This window comes from Chaetura pelagica, unplaced genomic scaffold, assembly GCF_000747805.2.
Source record: "Chaetura pelagica isolate M959 unplaced genomic scaffold, ChaPel_1.0 scaffold224, whole genome shotgun sequence".
Lineage (NCBI taxonomy): Eukaryota > Metazoa > Chordata > Aves > Apodiformes > Apodidae > Chaetura > Chaetura pelagica.
In genome coordinates this window covers 914423-933055 of record NW_009953316.1, presented here as the reverse complement: position 1 = coordinate 933055, position 18633 = coordinate 914423, and the positions used below count along the sequence as shown (strand labels likewise).

The window sequence follows — 18633 nt, the reverse complement described above, 5'->3', positions numbered from 1 at the left end:
TGGGTGTGCGGCAGGGGCCCCAGCCATGCCAGAAGGTGCTGGGGCTGCCCTGGCACTGAGGGGGCTTCCCTGTCCCAGCTGCTGGAGGTGGCCACGAGGAGCAATCCCTCTGAGCTGCTGGCACAGCTGGAGCTGTGCTTGATCCTGCTCCTCACTCTCATTTATGTCCCCTTGCATTATGTGCCAAATGTGCCTCCTTTCTTCTTTGTGTCCAGGGACAAAAGGGGCTGGGATTCTTTTCTTTATTTTTTCATTTATTCATTTCTTTCTTTCTTTAGCACAGAGTTGTGTGCACTATGAAATGCAGCCCAGCAAATCCCTCAGTCCAAATCAGATTGTGGGCTTTTGTGAGGGATGCCCAGGAGGGAGGCAAGTGTAATAAGAGAGGTGAAGCCAGTATGGCTTTGATCTTCGAGGTGGAGGGCTCCTTTAAGATGCTTCAGTAGGTTAATCCTGCTCTCTTTGAAGATACCAGTTTGGGAACCACCTGGATGGAGTTGGCTAAAGCTTTGTGTTGTCCCTTGGGTCTCTGTGCTTTATACACTGGCCAGCTGGCAGTGTTCATCTTGCAGTTGTCCAACACTGTCACACCCCCTAGACCTGGTCGTTCCTCCCCCCCCAGGCAATGTTCCTGCTCAGCAGCAGCTTTTGTGAGTTCAATGCCTGGCAGCAAGGAGCTGAAATGAGATCTCCCTGTTTCATACCATACCAGGGAGTGTTGAAACCCTTAAATAAGGTTGGAATCAGTTATCTACAGGAACAAAAGTGCTTTTTCTCTACAGATCCTCATGCCAGTTCTTTTTCCCCAAGGAACCTGTATGTTGTGTGTGTGTTTCCATCAAAAGAAAGGCACAGTGGGTGTCTCAGCCTCCTGCTTTGACTAGTGAAAAAATACCCCCCAAAATATAAATAAAATCACAGTAGCACAAGCACAAACTGATTGGAGGAATGAAACACCTTGTGTGCTGCTGCATAAGCTTAAGGATCCCTGCAGAAGCCTGAATTCAGAGTTATCACCAGTGGTCAGGAGAAAGGATGCATGTTTGTGGGTGCCAGCAAATCCAGCTGCATCAATGCTGCTGCACCTCTGCAGTGCCTGCAGTCACAGGGCAAACACAACTTTGGGGCTCAGGAACCACATCTCCTAAGAGCCCCAAGGGTTTCCTGTGCCCAGACTGATCCTATCTAACTTTTGGCTGTTCACTGAGGCATTTCAGGCCTACAAAATACAACGTGGTATCATGCAGGGCAGCTGAGAGGGTAATTTCACACACTTGAGACCTGAAATTCCCTGTATCAGAAATCCTAGAAAATATATTAATAACTCATATGCATCAGTAAGACCCCTGCTTTTGTGTTTCACAGTGACTATTAAGTAGTAAAGTCCCTGGATAAGTCTAGAATTCCTGATGTTTAGTCCTGAATGGGCTAAATGGCAGCTGGGTGGTATATTTGTATGAAAAATAAGACATTTTTCATTTTTTTGAGAAAATGAAGCTTTTTTTTGCATGCCCTGTCTTTCCCTTCCCATACAGCACTTGAGCCAACACCAGAGTCTGTTCCTGGTTGAGTTTTTTGTTTGGTTGGTTTTGGGTTTTGGTTTTGTTGGTTTGTTTTGAAAAAAAAAAGGTGAAAATAGGAAAAAAAAATAAATATCTGAAATACCTTAATACTTGGCAGGTCTCCAAGAGCCAGAGGTTCTCTTAGTAGTATCGTCCAGGGATCAATATTGGGCACAAAGCTATTGAAAATTTTCATGAATGAGCAGGAATCTGTTACTAAATCCCTTGGATAAAATATTCAGTGGTGCAATGATTAGCTCAGCATTAACCACGGGGAGGGTAGAGAAGTTGGGTGACTTTGGCTCCCTCAAACAAAACAAATACACACTTCTCTGTCTCCTAAGAAGGAACATAGGTTAGGCTGGAAAGTGGAAGGTGAATCCTAGAAAGCTACAACTGAAGTGAATGAAGCCTTGCAAAGGGTTTCTCCCAGTGTAGCCTGTAGCAGAAGGAGGCTGACACCATCCTGCATCCTTGGAGGAGTGAAAAAGTGAGTGGTAGTCATGCTCTGCAGTCAGTTCTGGAGACCCTTTTTTGGAAAAGAGCACTGACAAATAGGAAAAGAAGCACTAAGAACCCAGAAAAAATACTTGGAGGGAGCAGGAAGGTGTGATTTCCTCAAAGGGATTGAAAGAGCCTCAGTTTGCTGATTTATCAGAAGGGATATTGAGGAATGAGTCAATTCACATGTCTGAGCGTCTTCATGCGTTGAAAACCACAGGCTTAAAGGGCTCTTCAGTCTAGAGAAGAGAAATAGAATAATAATCAGTTGTTGGAAGCCAAAGATAGATGAATTAATGTGAAAATTAAGGCATGTACAAGCTTTTTATGGTGTGAGTGATGAATGGCTGGAACAAACTGCCCGTGAAATGGAGAATTCTCCATTTCTTGGCATCTTCACATCAAAATGGGAGGTCTTTCTTAAGCTTTAGCTAAAAACAGATTATTTGGTTCAGTATAAAGATAGATGGGAGAAATTGAGTGGCCTGTGATGTACAGGAGGTGAGAACAGATGATCTAATGGTCCCTCCTGACCTTAAACACTATGCATTTATATGATCTCTGAGTTAAATGTCCTTGAACTTTCATTTTATGGCAAGATGAATGGCTGAGAAAACTGGGAAAACATGTGTAGTGCTTGCTGCACTAGGTTGTGCACTTAATCCATTGAAATATGGACACTGGGAGCTGGGATGGAGCAAACCCCATTGCACTTAACAGGAATTCTGCATTTCAAGCCCTTCCCGACTTCAAGTACTGCAGTGAGAGAGCTGGGCTGTGCCAGGAACTTCTTCTCACTTATTCCCCGCTGAAACAAACAGAAGAAATATCTAAAGGCAAATAGATATGCCTCAAAATAGCTGCCTGCATCTCTGCCTGGTTGTTGTCTTTTTGGCAGCACTAATTATGACCCAAAGCTTGAGAAGGTATTGAGCTCTCTCAGGCATCAGCTGAGCAGTGAGCTCTGTCTGGTTTTCTCTCATTTAAAAAATAGAGATATATATTTAAGGGCTGGGGATGATCCTGCTTCATATTTTCTCCCTGGATCTTGGTTAACTCTTGACTGAAACACTCAATATTTCTCTTGGTGGGGGTGAGTGCTTGGGAGAGGCAGAGATACTGTAGCAGCCCTGGAAGATCTCAATGTTCTGTCTCTAGGTTGGGTTAGCATGTCTTTGTTGTAGATCAGGATCAACTGCCAGCAAAGCTTATCAGGGCTCTCCCTGCCTCAGATCTTAAGTTTTTGGTTTGCAGATTAAGTGGTGTGACTTCATAACTCTTCAGCTGATGCTATCCCTCCCATTGATGCTGCCTGTGGCAGCCTGCAGAGCTTGTGTCAGCTGAGATTTGATGGTACTGCCCAAAGAAGGACTTGTGAAAGGAGAGGAGGCAGTGATGAGAGGGGAGAGGTTGAAGGGGGGAGCATATCTGAGGATATCTGGGAGCAAAATAAATTTCTCTTTTTGTGGCAAGGAGGAGCTTGTCCTCTGAGGACACACAGCTGAGGAGCACCCTCATGTCACTCAAAGAAGTTGAGTGCTTGTGGCTTTATGAGTTACTTGCCATTCACTGAGCCTGTGATAAAGCAGCCTTAGTTACCTCTGGAGCTCAGGTGTTTTCTTTCCCAGCTGAGATGAGCCTGAGGGATATGCTTGGTCATGTGCCTCAAGGCAAGAGGTGTCAGCAGCTTAATAGGTTTTGATGATGTGGTCCCTGAGAGTCCAGGAAGAAGAGAAATGGAGAAGGTTATGTATAGAATACATGACCTAGATCACCAGTTAGCCCCTCCTTTTGCCCAATATTTGACTAAGAAGGGTAAATAAATGGTCAAAAGAGAAAAGGAGCCAGGATGATCAGGAGTATGAAGTCATTAACATAAGGAGTGTGACTTATGGAACAGGAACTCCTTGGCTTGGGCAGAGGTGAGCTGGTGTGTATGGTTCAGATTGGTGAAATGATGAATGGCAGGAGGAGATGGGTAAGAAGTGACTGTTCACCATCTCTGAAAATACAAGAACTACTGGGCATGAAATTAAACCTCTGAAAACCATGTCCTGTACAAATCACAGGAGGTCTCCTGCAGTTCCAACCTAAAACAAGAGCCCAAATCCATTCCCATGTACCAGGACCCCCCTTTACTCCCTGTTATAGGTTGGATGGAACTTTGGGTAACCTAGTCTGCTGGAGGGTGTCCCTGCCCATGGTAGGGGGAGTGGGACTGGATGATCTTTGAGGTCCCTTCCAACCCAAACCATTCTATGATTCTATATGATTCTTTTAAACAGTGGCTCTGGAGCTGTGAAAGCATGTTGTGGAAGCAAAAAAGTCAAGGATAAACTGGATAAATGAAGGGAAGATCTGTTCAGGCTAAGGAACAGAGACACCTAAGACTCAGAAGTTCTTCTGAATGAAATAGCCCAAGTCTGGGAAACTACTGGGGACATACACTACATGCTTACCTTGCTCTTATGTGTACTTAGTGCTGTAAGACAAGGAACTGGGGTATGTTTAAAGCTGATCCCAACAAGTCCAGCTGTTCTCATGTGCTATTACAGGGAATTTTAAGTCTTATCACAACTAAAGGAATTGGTGTCTTTCAAACTGTCTGCCATGATTTCTGCAGCTTGGCAATGCTTGTAGGGGTCATGCAGTCCTGCACAAGGGAACTAGATCAACATGATCCATCCTTCATGAGCTGCATGAGCCTTCAAGGAGCAAAGCTACAAAGTTAAGAGGGAGTAGGAGTGGCTGGAGACAGAGCTGAAGCCAAGATCCTTCAGGCTCTGGGATGAAGACATCAACCCAGGGGGCTGATGAGGGTATAAGAGTGGGATTTGGAGTTGTGATAGGGTTAAATCAATGGGAGCTGACAACAAGGAGACATGATAGGCTGTCTGAGGGGGCTGCAGAGGTGCATGCATCTGCAGGAAGATGCTTGCTGATAACTGAGGCCGAGGATGAGAACATCTGGAAAGATGGTAGAACAGTATGACCTGGAAAGTAGCCATCACCGTTAGAAACAACAATTAACTTCCCTGCGTGTGATTTACTGTTCATGGCTCAACCAGGAGCTCTCAAGTGGTGCTGAACTTTGAGAAAGCCCATAGCAGGGATGTAAATTCCATTACAGTTCCAAATTAAATGTATAGATAGTTTTTATAGAGCCTGGGTAATGATCTATCCCTTGCTTGGCAGACGTGCTACAGACACCGGCTCTCATTAAACCTGGGTTGGCCCTGCATTAATTGTGATGTGAGGCTTTCTATTTTGAAGGCTTTAAACACAAACATTTAGCCAAATCTCATTTGTTTTACAGTTTTAAGACTGAAACACTTGACTGTGAGATAAAGATTTAGTGATAAACAAGGCAGGGGCCATCTGAAGCTACCTGGACCTGGCAGAGAGAAATACAGATTGAATCATAGAATCACAGAAAGGGCTGGATTGGAAGGGACTTTAAAGATCATCAAGTTCCAGCCCCCCCTGCATGGGCAGGGACACCTACCACTAGACCAGGCTTCTCCAAACCCTGCCCAACCTGGCCTTGAACACTTCCAGGGAAGGAACATCCACAACCTCCCTGGGCAACCAGGAGTTGGCATTCTTGGTAAGGAAAACCAAGAGTGAATTCAGAGGAAAAGTGGATGAGAACACTGCACTGGAACAGGCTGCCCAGAGAGGCTGTGGAGTCTCCTTCTCTGGAGACATTCAAACCCCACCTGGACAAGTTCCTGTGTGATGTGCTCTGGGTGATCCTGCCCTGGCAGAGGGGTTGGACTGGATGATCTTTCCAGGTCCTTTCCAACACCTAGGATTCTGTGATTCTGTGAGATTCAGTGCTGAAACCTCTGGACAAACACTTTTCAATCCACAGGTTGGCAGCCACACTCTGAACAGGGTGGCACTTCCCTGGTTCTCCTCCAGCATGGCTGCTTTTGGGTGAAGAGTCAGTACAGCATGGTAGGCTTCTCTGAAGAAAAGACAGCACAGAGAGTGGGCTGAGCAGTTGTGAAGGGGGAACCTGGGAAGCCACCAGACTTTTGGGAAAAGGACTGAGATAATCCTTGTTGTCTGAGTGCCTGCTCCTTTGTAAATAAAGCCAGGACAGAGAGCAGGGATGAGGTTGGATGCAGCAAAGCATGAGGACTGTATTTACAGAGCAGCTGGTGAAAGGCCCTTTTTCAAACACAGTCTGTGCCATCACACAAGAACTTTTGACTTCCTGGAGCAATTTTCTAGCTATGCAACACAGTGGATTTCCTCTATCACTCTTCCAGCAATGAAAGCAAGTGTATTTTATACTGTGCTTGGTTATTCTGGTGCTAGAGTTAGGGAGAGGGGAGAGTTTAGCATGTCTGGGGATTGTTTGCAGTGGTAAGATTAGAGGAATAGAAAAAAAAATTGAGTATGGAATCAATCTGGGATTCACCTCACTCAGTGTTACCTTGTACATTGTAAATGTTTCTGTCTGACCCTGCAGTCTAGACTCCTTTATATTTAGTGAACAGACACAGGCACATCCAGGGTGTGATTTATCTCATCTCTAGGTAGACATCTAAACCAGAGAGCAGTGAAATCCTGCCCTGCAAAGGTCTCTCCTTCAACAGAGCCTGGGTTTCTAGCTTTGACTTAGACTCTGATGTTCCAGACTGACTTTGGTGAGAGGGCAAACCTCTTGCTTTGAATACTCCCCATGACAGAGCTGGTCCCCACAAGCTTCAAGATTTACATACTTGACATTTCTGAGCCAACTGTGAAGGAGGGTCCTGCCAAGGGAGACTCAGAGAAGAGAATTGCACTGCAAGGGGTACAAAGAAAATCACTCAGCTGTGGGAACATCAACAGCAAAGTCATTGTGAGAGCATCTGGTGGGAACTGACATCTCTCAGCCTCACCCTAAAGGACTCTGGGGCTGTTGGCAGAGAGGTGTGGGCATCAAATCTTCCTCTATCTCTCCTTGCTTTACCTCTGTTGCTGTGAGTGGTGTGTGGTTATGGGTGCAGATTTGCTCTGGCAATGCCAGAATATAGACTTTTCTCACCAAGATGTGCAGGACATCTTAGGGCAACAAAGTGGAGAGGAGAAGAAGCAACACACATAGAGCTGGAGGTAGGAAAGTCTTTTTGAACAAGTGTATTTGGACAGGTAATTTACCCTGTGATGCAGTGGAACATTGAAAACCCCCCCAGTTTAATTATTGTATCATTTCTCCTTGACACCTACTGCTGCTTCCAATTAACTCTCCTTAATTAAAGCCTCCAGTTTTCCAAGTATGTAAACATGGATTTACTGGGAAGAAAAGTGTTACAATGAAGAGGAAAAGCTTGGGGGTGTCTGATGAGAAATGACATTACCTGTCCCAGTAGGACTGGCAAGTAATTTACTTATCATGCTGGAGTGGCAGGCTGGAATCAAACCCAGCTCCTCATCTCTATCACACAGGAACATCTCCCACCAGTTTTACAACTATCTACATGCATGTTTCTTACCAGTATAAATGAGATGTGTTTCAGCTCCCTGGACTTTTCTGTGCTCTGCTTGTTGCCAGATTTGCAGGTCAGGGAGATAAGGCACAGGGACTGCATCAAAACTGAGGAATTCCAGGTCTCTTTGTCCAAAATTTAGGCCAAATTAAAATTGGCATCCTGGGATGCCCTGCAGGTGACTGAACATCCTCACTGACTCTTCTAAGGGTTCAGAATCTGCTTCCAGGTCTCTTAGGTGTTTTTTGCCTTGCTCTGTTTGATAAATTGCATCATCATGAACACTCTATTCAAGGCTTTGAAATCAAATAAGCTCCTCTCTTCATCTTTCTGCAGTTTTTGAGTCTTGAAAGATAGCAGCATTCACAGAACCCACATGGCTTGATAGAGTCACTGTTCAGTGTTTTGGAAATGTATCTTTTGCCTGTTGGAAAGGAAATTGGCTACTTAAGATGCTTTTTTGTACATTTAAATTAACTTGAGCCATCAGACTGAGTAACTCCCACTGCTGTATTAACATCCAATTGTAACAGCAGAGATGAAGCAATGATTCACTTTTTGACCAGAATGTTGGCAGTTTAAGAGGGGGAAAAAAAGTAATGTATGTTGAAATAAAAAAGTCAAAGATGGGAGCCAGAAAATTATGACTGAGTACATAGCAGGAGATTTTATGAATATATAATGACAGAAGCAGGAGCCAAATTTCTAACAGGATTAGCTGTTGCTGTCTATCAGATCCAAAAATCTCAATCATTTTGTTTTAAATGACCTTCTGTAACTCATTCATACCAGAAATAGAGGGTGGAAGTGAGGCTGGGAGCTGGGGAAGCTGCTGTTTGGAACTGAGGCTGGATCAGAGATGATCCAGCCCCAGTGTTGTATGAAAAGCCCTGAAGTTCTGTGTAGCAGGTGAGCTCTGAACCTAACAGCAGTCTGCAGATGGCTGCTGGATTTTTCAAGATGTCCTTGTGATCCAGAAACTCATGAATTATGTCTTTCTGGACTGGCTAATGAATGGGTAGTTGAAGGGAAATATTTTTTTCCAATGCTGCTGCAGCTATGGCAGCTGGATCTGCTGTTTGTTTTATCACAGGCTTGAGAAGGACATCAGATTCACTGACCACTTGTCCAACCCTGGCTGTGGGATTGCATCTCAGTCTGGATAGCTGTGAGTAGGGGACAGTCTAGATGGTGAAGCTGCCTGAGGGATACAGGTCCTGACTCTTTGGTCTCCCCTGGTCAAGCAAGGAGCTTTTGGTGAGGCTCCTGGGTCTTTCACACCCTCCACTGTGTGACAGTGATCTTGGAAATCCCATGGTGGGTTGGCTGCTCTGGAAATGTTACCTCCCTTGGAGATGATCAAAGATCATCTATCTGCCCCTCTGGTCTGCTACAGACAGAGCCTTGGAAGCACAGCAGCTTCTAGATGTCCATCAGGTGTGTGGGATCTATAGGAACCTTAATTGCTTCAATATTTTAATGAACTCGAAGACTAAATAGGATGCATTTCATCTATTTCACCCATTGCATTGGTGTTCAATAATCAGGTCTCCTTGGACTTCTAGCATGAACTTACTTGGATGCCTCAAGCCCAGACCTTCAAAGATATTTAGGTAACATCTACTTTCAGCTGCATGAGACCTCACTATCAGCTTTTGCTTTCGTTCATAAAACAGGGTTATGTGCTTCATCACACATGGGTTATAAGCCTTTAAAACAACAGCAGTCACTTCTTACATCCATATATTGCCCCAGTGAGGCCAAAATATCAGCTAAACTGTGACCACTGCAGGAATAAAAATGACACTAACCTCATGGGGCCCCAAAATGAAGAACAACTTTTGTTAATCCTCTGTCTGCTGAACTTGTGGTTCCATTTGCTGAGAAAACATTGACTCCAAGTTCCACCCTGAGGAAAGACCTCAGGGAGGCTGGGAAATGACCTTGAAAAGCTTCTTAGATTTTCTAAGGATGGAGAAGAGGCCAAAGAGTAATCACAGCGTGGTTTACAATGGAGATTTCAACCTTCAGCTCTGTCTAGTCCCCTCATCACAGTGAATAATGGCAAGGCTCTGTAATTGGGAGGCTGCAGAGACTTTTCTTTGTCAGATATTTTAGGGGCAGCATAAAGAGCTGACTGCTCCTAGGGGGGCACGGTCAGTTCTTGAAATTTTCAACTCGGAAAGCTGAGCTGAATTAATTACAGTTTATGTTGCAAAGGAAAATAAGGCCTCTGATGTGCCTTATTTGCTTGATGTTCTTGTTCTTTTCAGCTGCCAGCCCTAGGTGGTTTCCCTTTCAGTAGCAGCTCCTTTGTTTTTGGTAGTTTCTTTATTAATTAGAAGGTCTGACACTTGCAGCCCAAGACATTTAGCAGCGTGGTTCAATTTTAATTAATCTCACAATAAAACTACTTGCATGAACTCGTAAAGGTCTTCTATAGCAGGAATAACACAGAACAATGCAAAAGGTGACACAGGACACTTACTATTCTGGTGTGTTTGTCAGGATGCCCACATAGCTTGGTGCAAGTTCATACTGCACAGCTGTGCTCTCTGAGACAGTGACACCAGCAAGGTGTGTTCCTGCACAACATGCAGACTGTAGCCTGTAGGGACTCAGTGCCCTAAAAACACTGAAAAGGAAGGATGTGTTCAAGAAATATGTAGATGAGGAACTTCAGGGCATGGTCTAGTGCCTGAGATTCTAGTTAGAATCATAGAATCATTAAGATTGGAAGGGACCTTAAAGATCACCAAGTTCCAACCCCCCTGACATGAGCACACTAGACCACTAGACCAGGTTGCACAAACCTCATCCAACCTGGCCTTAAAAACGTCCAGGGATGGGGCATCAACAACCTCCCTGGCAACCCATCCCAGTTCCTCACCACTCTTAGAGTGAAGAATTTCTTCCCAATATCTAACCTAAATCTCCCTCTCTCAATTTAAAACCATCACCCCTTGTCCTATCACTCTCTTTTCTGATGAAAAGCCCCTCCCCAGCTTTCCTGGAGCCCCTTCAGGCACTGGAAGCTGCTCTAAGGTCTCCCTGGAGCCTTCTCTTCTCCAGGCTCAACACCCCAACTCTCTCAGCTTGTCTTCATAGCAGAGCTGCTCCAGCCCTTTGGTCTGTATCTTTCTTGTGCTGAGGGCACCAGAACTGTACACAGCATTCTAGGTGGGGTCTGACCAGAGCAGAGCAGAGGGGCAGAATCCCCTCCCTGGCCCTGCTGGCCACACTTCTTTGGATGCAGCCCAGGATGCAGTTGCTCTCTGGGCTGTGACCCATACATAGTTTGTATGTTGTTGGGTTTTTGGGAGCCTGGTTTTGAGGATTTTTTGTGGTTTTTTTGGTGGTTTTTTTTTAGGTTGGACTCTGTGATCTCAGAGGACCTTTCCAACTATGACTATTCTGTGATTCTCTGATTCTTAATGCTTGTAGAAGTTTGATTGACTCACTCTCATTTTTGTTGCTCTGTGGTCTGTCCTGATGATGTTCTTATGCTCATGACAATAGATTCAGTTTGAGAAAGGTGTTTTTATAGGGGTTTTTGCTTTTGCCTTTTGTGTGTGTGTGTGTGTGTTGTTGTGTTTTATTTCTACATTCTCCCTTTTTCATTAAAAACTTTCAGTAGCCACAGTTGGGTTTTTTGGGTGACTTGACACAGGCATTAAATGAATCTCATGACATTTCTAAGCTACTGCCACCTGCCAGAGGTAAAAATACAGATTTTCAGCTGTTGCTTGTAGACTATCAGCTACCATGTGGGGTGTCTGTATAGGGGTCAGGAAGACAATTTCTGATACAAACAGAAAAGGTCTTCATAAATAGCTGCAGTTTTGCCTGATATATATTTATATATAAAAGCCAATTCCCAGTTTATTTACAGATGCAGTCAGAATGAATCTTCATCTGTCACTTCACAGCTCAAACTCTCTTGAATGTTGCAGCAAGTAAAAAATTGTCACCAGGATCCTTGTCATTTGTCATGGGTAACTGTTCTGCAGTTTATAGTTGGCAGTTCTCAGGGGTGTTTCATCAGGATAATACCACACTATATCATCTGAAGGGATAAACTCTCCCTGCTGACACGAGCTGGGGTGAAGGCACTGGCAATTGACTCTGTGTTAAAGAACTTCTCTGAAGCTTATTCAATGGAAAAGAGCCCATCAGGTCATTGGGCCCAAATTGGATGTTTGGCTTCAAAAGAAGTAAGGGGCTTACAAAGCCTAGCAGGAATCAAAAGTCTCTGGTCCATTAGACAGGAGGTCAGGATAGGCTGTTCTTTCCATCTTTGAAATCTCTGACTGAAATACTTTAATTAAAAGGGAAGAAAGAAAGAAACAAAACAAATCCCATGCAGCATTTGGGCAGTAGATGGGTGTTTCAGGTCCACCTGGAACACCTACAGAGATGCAAAGTCAGGGTGACAACAAGCTCATTCAATACCCAGGCTGGTAGACTTGTCCTCGTCCTGCTGGGAGCAGCCTCTCAAGGGACAGGACACTGGTGCTTGGAAAGATGTGTGGGCAATGGGGAGTGGAGCTAATGCTCTCCTGGACCAGTGATGGTGTGGGAGGTCATGGGAGGGAGACAAAAACATTGTGAGACCCAGTTCTCTCAGGAAGCTGGAAAGCAATAGGGTCTTTAACCAGAGTGTAGCAGAGCATGAGATCCAGTGAGTTTAACGTGCTGCAGAAGATCACACTGTCTCCAGGTACCAGGTCCCCAGTTTGTACACAGCCTGCCTGATTTGCTGATTCCTGGTGAAACTGTCCAAGGAGGTCATCTGGCAATGAAGTGTGAAAGGTCATGGGGAAGAGAGAAAGGCCACAGGGGAGGTGCTGATCTCAGCAAGGGTTGCAGTGAGTTGAGTGCAGATCTGGGCAGGAGTTGCACTAGACTGAGCTCTGGAAGAATCTGCAGCCACTTCCCTCTCTCTGCTCCAGGCCTGCCAAGCTCTGCAGGGCTTTCCCCCTGGGAAGAGAGAACAGAGGAGGTCACCCCTCCATCAAGTCATTATAGGTATTGCAGAGCCCTGTGAAAAGCCTGACAAGTTGTCCCCTTTCCTCCTGCAGCTCACTCGGGTGCCCGTGGAGTCATGTAGCCAGTACGAGACCTGCAGCGAGTGCTTGGGCTCAGGTGACCCTCACTGTGGATGGTGTGTTCTTCACAACACGTAAGTACCTGCTGGTGTTTGCCACCATCCCAGCCTTGTGTTCTCCTCAACCATCTTTCCTCAATGGCAAAATGCTTTCTCCGTGCCTGGCTGAGCCAATGAGTCTCCCAGGTACTTCCAGCAAGGTCTTGGAGACTTAGTGGGGGAGTCTTTGTTTAACTGAAGGTATTTTTTGGAAGACAAAGGAAGAGAAGGGTGGTAGACACTGGTCAGATCTCCTCAACCACCTGATCCACAGCTTGCTGACTGCACCAGGAAAGCACCTGTCCACCCTGATGTCCTGTGAATCAAACCCTCCCGCAGCCCTTCTCTGGGTGACAATTATTTTCTAGTCTCCTTTGCATAAGGAAGGTTGGTTCTGACTACCAACCCAGCTCAGATCCTTGTCTCAACACTTTCAGTTGTCCTCTGCTGACCTGAACTTCTCCTCCTTCTAACTTGCCATTATCTCCATCACCTTTAGAGAAGAATTAGGGCCCTGTAAGCACCATGGGGTTCACTCCAAGTTATATTTCAAGGGCACCTTAGGGTTTGTACGTTCACTGTGGGAAAATGTTGATCCTGAAGTTGAGCATTTGTTCTTTGTGTGGATCATCTTGTCTGTGCCAAATGAGGACAAATGACCCAAACAGCTCATTTTGTTTATCTGCCCGAGATGCTGGGCAAATGTATCTGTGTCCACATCCTTGCCTTCTATATAACAGACCAAGAAGACAACTCAGGTCACCATTTCATTATTCAACAGTACTGTCTTTCCTTGCAAGGAGCACTGGATCCAAGTGTCCTCAGGATTTGGAGATTAGTTCATTTGCTTTGTGTTCTGTAGGTTTTTAAATGATATTATTGATCTTGCAGTTTCATCTCTGTAGCCCTCACTGCCTGTGAGATCTGCCAAGGCTGTGGAGAGGGAGGTGCCAGGTTGGCTGAGCTCTTGGCTATGAGTGGCAAGGTGGTCTCATTTGCCAAGAACTTCTCAGCAGAGACAGTGGCTGGAAATTGGATTGGATCTGCCTAACCAAACACTTCCAGCTGAGCATGGCTTTCTGGGGTGCTGTCACTGCAAGTCTCATAGTGCCCTTGGCAGCAATGGAGGGGCTTTCTGGTGGACCATGCTGTTGCAGTGTGTCTGTCTTCTCCTGCTGAGTTCACCTCTGAATTCTTCCTGTTGCATTGCAAACTCTCCTGGTGATTCAGTTGAAGCCTTCTTCTTTGCTACCTCTCCTTTCTGGAACAGAGGAAAAGGGAACAAAATTTGTACCATGTTCCATCTTTCCTTGGATGCTCTTTAGCTTGTGTGACCTTCATCCAAAGCTACAACAGTCTGCTTTATTTCAGGTCAGATCTAGGTGACCCATCCCAAAACTTGTCCAAAAACTTGACTCAGGTTCTGGAATTGCTCCAGGGATCCTTGGTGAAGCAGTCCTGGGCGGTGGGCTGGTAGCCATGAACCCATGAAACTTCCACCCTGAGGATATTTCCATTTGATATGCAGTTCTTTAATATGCTTCCATATCATCTTACCCTGCATCCACCCTGTGGAGCATCGTGTGTTTTGCTCTCAATGGAGGGACAGCACAGACTAGGTGCAAGCAGCACCAGCAAGCCTGGATTTGGTTGTTAGTTGTACTACAGGAATGCTGGATAGGGAACACCTCTCCTGTGAGGAGACACTGAGAGAGCTGGGGTTGCTCAGCTTGGAGAACACTCCAGGGAGACCTTAGAACAGTCTTTCAGTACCTATAAAAAGATGGGGACAAACATTTTAGCATGGCTTGTTGTGATAGGACAAGGGGAATGGTTTAAAACTGGAAGAGGGGAGATTTGGCCTAGATATTAAGAAGAAACGTTTTACAATGTGGGTGGTGAAGCACTAGCACAGGTTGCCCAGAGAGGTGGTAGATGCCCTATCCCTAGAACCATTCAAGGTCTGGTTGGATGGAGCTCTGAGCAACCTGATCTAGTTGAAGATGTCCCTGCTCATGGTGGGGGGTTTGGATAAGATGACTTTTAATGGCCCCTACCAACCTGAACCATTCTATGATTCTGTGACATTTCATCTCCTTCCTTCCAGGGACAGTAGCAACAAGAAATCAATACAACCAGCAATAAATCCCCAAACCGAACAAAGGGGCAGAGACAACTGCAGACTGCCCAGCAGTTCACTGTGAGGGAGTGTCAGGAACGTGATGCCTGATGAGGAGTCAGGGTGGCATCACAGACTTGGGGAGAAAAAGAAACATCTTTGCAAATTTGGTTCCTGAAGGGGAATTTTGGCCTTGCAATCTGGATGATGGCACAATCCCCACATCCTTCTCCTTGTGGTCACTTAACCTCTGGTTCCTTGTCTGAAACAGAGATCTGGGACAGGGATCACATGGAGTCCAATGAAGGCCACACAAATGATGAAGAGACTGGAACACCTGCCTTGTGAGGAAAGGCTGAGAGACCTGGGGTTGTTTAGTCTAGAGAGGAGAAGACTGAGAGAGGATCTAATTAATGTCTATAAATAGATGAGGGCTGGGTGTCAAGAAGGCAGGGACAATCAATTTTTACTTGTGCCTTGGGGTAGGAAGAGGGGCAGTGGATTCAAACTGGAGCCCAGGAAGTTCTACCTCAACATGAGGAAGAACTTCTTTCCTGTGAGGGTGACAGAGCCCTGGAACAGGATGCCCAGAGAGGTTGTTGGAGTCTCTTTCTCTGGAGACCTTCCAGACCTGTCTGGATGCCTTTCTGAGTGATCTGTCCTAGTTGTTGTTTTTGGTCCTGCTCTGTCAAGAGGGTTGGACTCGATGATCTTCAGAGGTCCTTTCCAACCCTAAATATTCTGTGATTTCCAGTCCCAGATAGGCAGGGGTTTTCAATTCAGCCTCAGGTGTTCCTCTCTAGGTCCCATTTTCCTCAACCTTTTAGGTAACCCTGAAACCAGAGGAGCCAATTACACCCCTTTCAACAGGGTTTGCCTGTGTAGCATATTCAGGACAAGAGTGCCATAATGCTGACTCCCTTCTTAGAACTTTTTGCACATCAGAATCCCTTAAGATTCATTAACAGACTTTTCCTCAAGGGGGATGTGTCATTGATGACTCCTGCAGAAGGATCTCTGGGAAAATGTGCCATAAGCCCCAGTCCAGAGGGGTAACCCTTCCCTTATCCCTTCCAGTAAAGAATCCCAGGGGCTTTCCAGAGCATGGCTGAATCCACTACATGTGGGAGCAGTTCTATGGAAGGGTTTGACGTTGGACAGTGAAACAGGCTGCCCAGGGAGTTGGTGGAGTCACTATCCCTGGGTGTATTTAAAAGAAATATAGATCCAGTGTTTAGCAACATGATTTAAGCACTGAACAGGTAAATCAGGTTATGAGAGAGGGATTTATGTTATGGTTGGACTTGATGATCTTCAGGGTCCCTTCCAACCAGGATGATTCTATGGTTCTATGAGGCAGATGGGCTGTGCAAGACCTGGGTTAGAATGGTGCTGGAAACCAGATTGCCTCTGGGCAAAACCTTGCATTTCACTCATCTTTCTCTTCCAGTGTAAACCACCAAGAGAAACAGTGACAGACTGGGAGGCAGGTGAAAACTGCCAGAGGGGGTACAGCTTCTATCTTCTTGTCTCTTGCATGTGTGTCTCTCTCATTTTGGGATGTGCACTTCAAGGGTCGGTGCAGGCCCTTTTCCCCCAGACACTCATTCCCAAGTTATCCTCAGCTCCCACCACTTGAGGGGCCTGGGAACAGTTCTCCATCCACCCTCTTCCAGCAGAGCTGGGCTGTCTGCTCAGAGGGCGTCGTGCCAGGGCCCTGGAATCGATTTCCACGGCTCTGCTGTCCTGACCTTACACTGAGAAACTCGAGTCTGCTGAGAGAGAAAGAGGCAGACAGACCCACAGACGGCTGCAGGAGAAAGGAAGGGGGGGGGGAGATTGATTGGCTTCTGCCCTGAGAAGAGGAGAGCTGATATAGAGCAGGTCACCAGAGCTTTTCATCTCTGTATCTTTCCCCCCATCTTGTCCCCCCCGCTCCCTCTCCCCGCAGCAGCTCAGCTCCCTCCTGGGCTCTGCTCAAGCCTCTTTAGGCAGCGATGAATCATTTAGTTGGTGTAAATTGAAAATGTGGCTTTCAGTGGCTGCCCAGGTCTCCAGGGGGAAGGTGAGGGGTTGGGGTGGGAGTGGGGGGGAGGAACCAGGCTGAGAAGCTGATAGCTGGTGTGGCAGCCCTCGGTGCTTGGCCACAAGGTGAAAGCAATGTCACCAGGCTGAACGGGGGCTGGAGGGAGGGATAAAGAGCAGAGCAAAGTTTTCTGCAAGCATGAAATGAATTGCAGCTTGCTTCTGTGTCAGATGCAGCAGTGTCCAAAGGTGTCATCCAAAATCTAAGCATCCCTCCAAAACCCCTGGCAAGCTTCTTCTGTCTCCATCCATATCCACACTATTACCCTCCTCTACCTCGTTTTCCCCTCACATGCAGAGGGGAAGTGATAAGAGATGCTCTTTGCTCCCAGAGGAGGGATAAACTCTTGTGCAGCTGAATGAATCCTCACTATCCCTGCCTGGCCCATCACCAGTTCCAGAGCAGACACTGATCCATGTGCACATGATTACCACACAAGTTTTCAGCCCTGCATTATATCTCTGGGTTGTGCTTAACAGCCCAGCTACCAGCAGAATGTGTATTTGGGGCAGAAGAGCAGCAGTATCACAACAGAGACAGGCAGCACTTATGAAGGGGAACTATTCTGACATTGCCAGATGCAGAAAGGACCTGTCCTAGGCTCTGTTATGTCAGCTGCCACTTAGATTGTATCTGTGCTGCCTCATTGCATTGTCATGTAGCCTCTGTCCAATTCTGGGATGAATGGTTGAACATACACAAGCTGTCCTTGAGGGAGGATGTAGCCCCTGGGCAGCAGCCTCCTTCTGTTTCTGGGATCTGCCCTTGCTCTTGTGCAGATTCCTTGGCTGGCAGGTCAGAAGTTGCTGTCACAGAGGCAAAATAGTCCCAGTTTCTAGGAGGGCTTGTAGTATTCAAAAACTTTTTCTTTTTCCCTTTTCTCCTTTCCTTTCCTTTCCTTTCCTTTCCTTTCCTTGGGAAGGGGGGGGGGAGATTGATTGGCTTCTGCCCTGAGAAGAGGAGAGCTGATATAGAGCAGGTCACCAGAGCTTTTCATCTCTGTATCTTTCCCCCCATCTTGTCCCCCCCGCTCCCTCTCCCCGCAGCAGCTCAGCTCCCTCCTGGGCTCTGCTCAAGCCTCTTTAGGCAGCGATGAATCATTTAGTTGGTGTAAATTGAAAATGTGGCTTTCAGTGGCTGCCCAGGTCTCCAGGGGGAAGGTGAGGGGTTGGGGTGGGAGTGGGGGGGAGGAACCAGGCTGAGAAGCTGATAGCTGGCGTGGCAGCCCTTGGTGCTTGGCCACAAGGTGAAAGCAATGTCACCAGGCTGAACGGGGGCTGGAGGGAGGGATAAAGAGCAGAGCAAAGTTTTCTGCAAGCATGAAATGAATTGCAGCTTGCTTCTGTGTCAGATGCAGCAGTGTCCAAAGGTGTCATCCAAAATCTAAGCATCCCTCCAAAACCCCTGGCAAGCTTCTTCTGTCTCCATCCATATCCACACTATTACCCTCCTCTACCTCGTTTTCCCCTCACATGCAGAGGGGAAGTGATAAGAGATGCTCTTTGCTCCCAGAGGAGGGATAAACTCTTGTGCAGCTGAATGAATCCTCACTATCCCTGCCTGGCCCATCACCAGTTCCAGAGCAGACACTGATCCATGTGCACATGATTACCACACAAGTTTTCAGCCCTGCATTATATCTCTGGGTTGTGCTTAACAGCCCAGCTACCAGCAGAATGTGTATTTGGGGCAGAAGAGCAGCAGTATCACAACAGAGACAGGCAGCACTTATGAAG

General features: G+C 46.3%; 1 protein-coding gene across 1 annotated transcript in view; it reads left to right on the top strand.

The window, feature by feature from the left end:
- The window catches only part of PLXNA4 (plexin A4), a 443819-nt gene that overhangs the window by 261245 nt on the left and 163941 nt on the right, over positions 1-18633 (top strand). The window contains exon 4 of the mRNA XM_009998100.1: positions 12628-12728. Within this exon, the coding sequence (XP_009996402.1) occupies positions 12628-12728 (101 nt within the window). The remainder of the gene's footprint in view (positions 1-12627; positions 12729-18633) is intronic.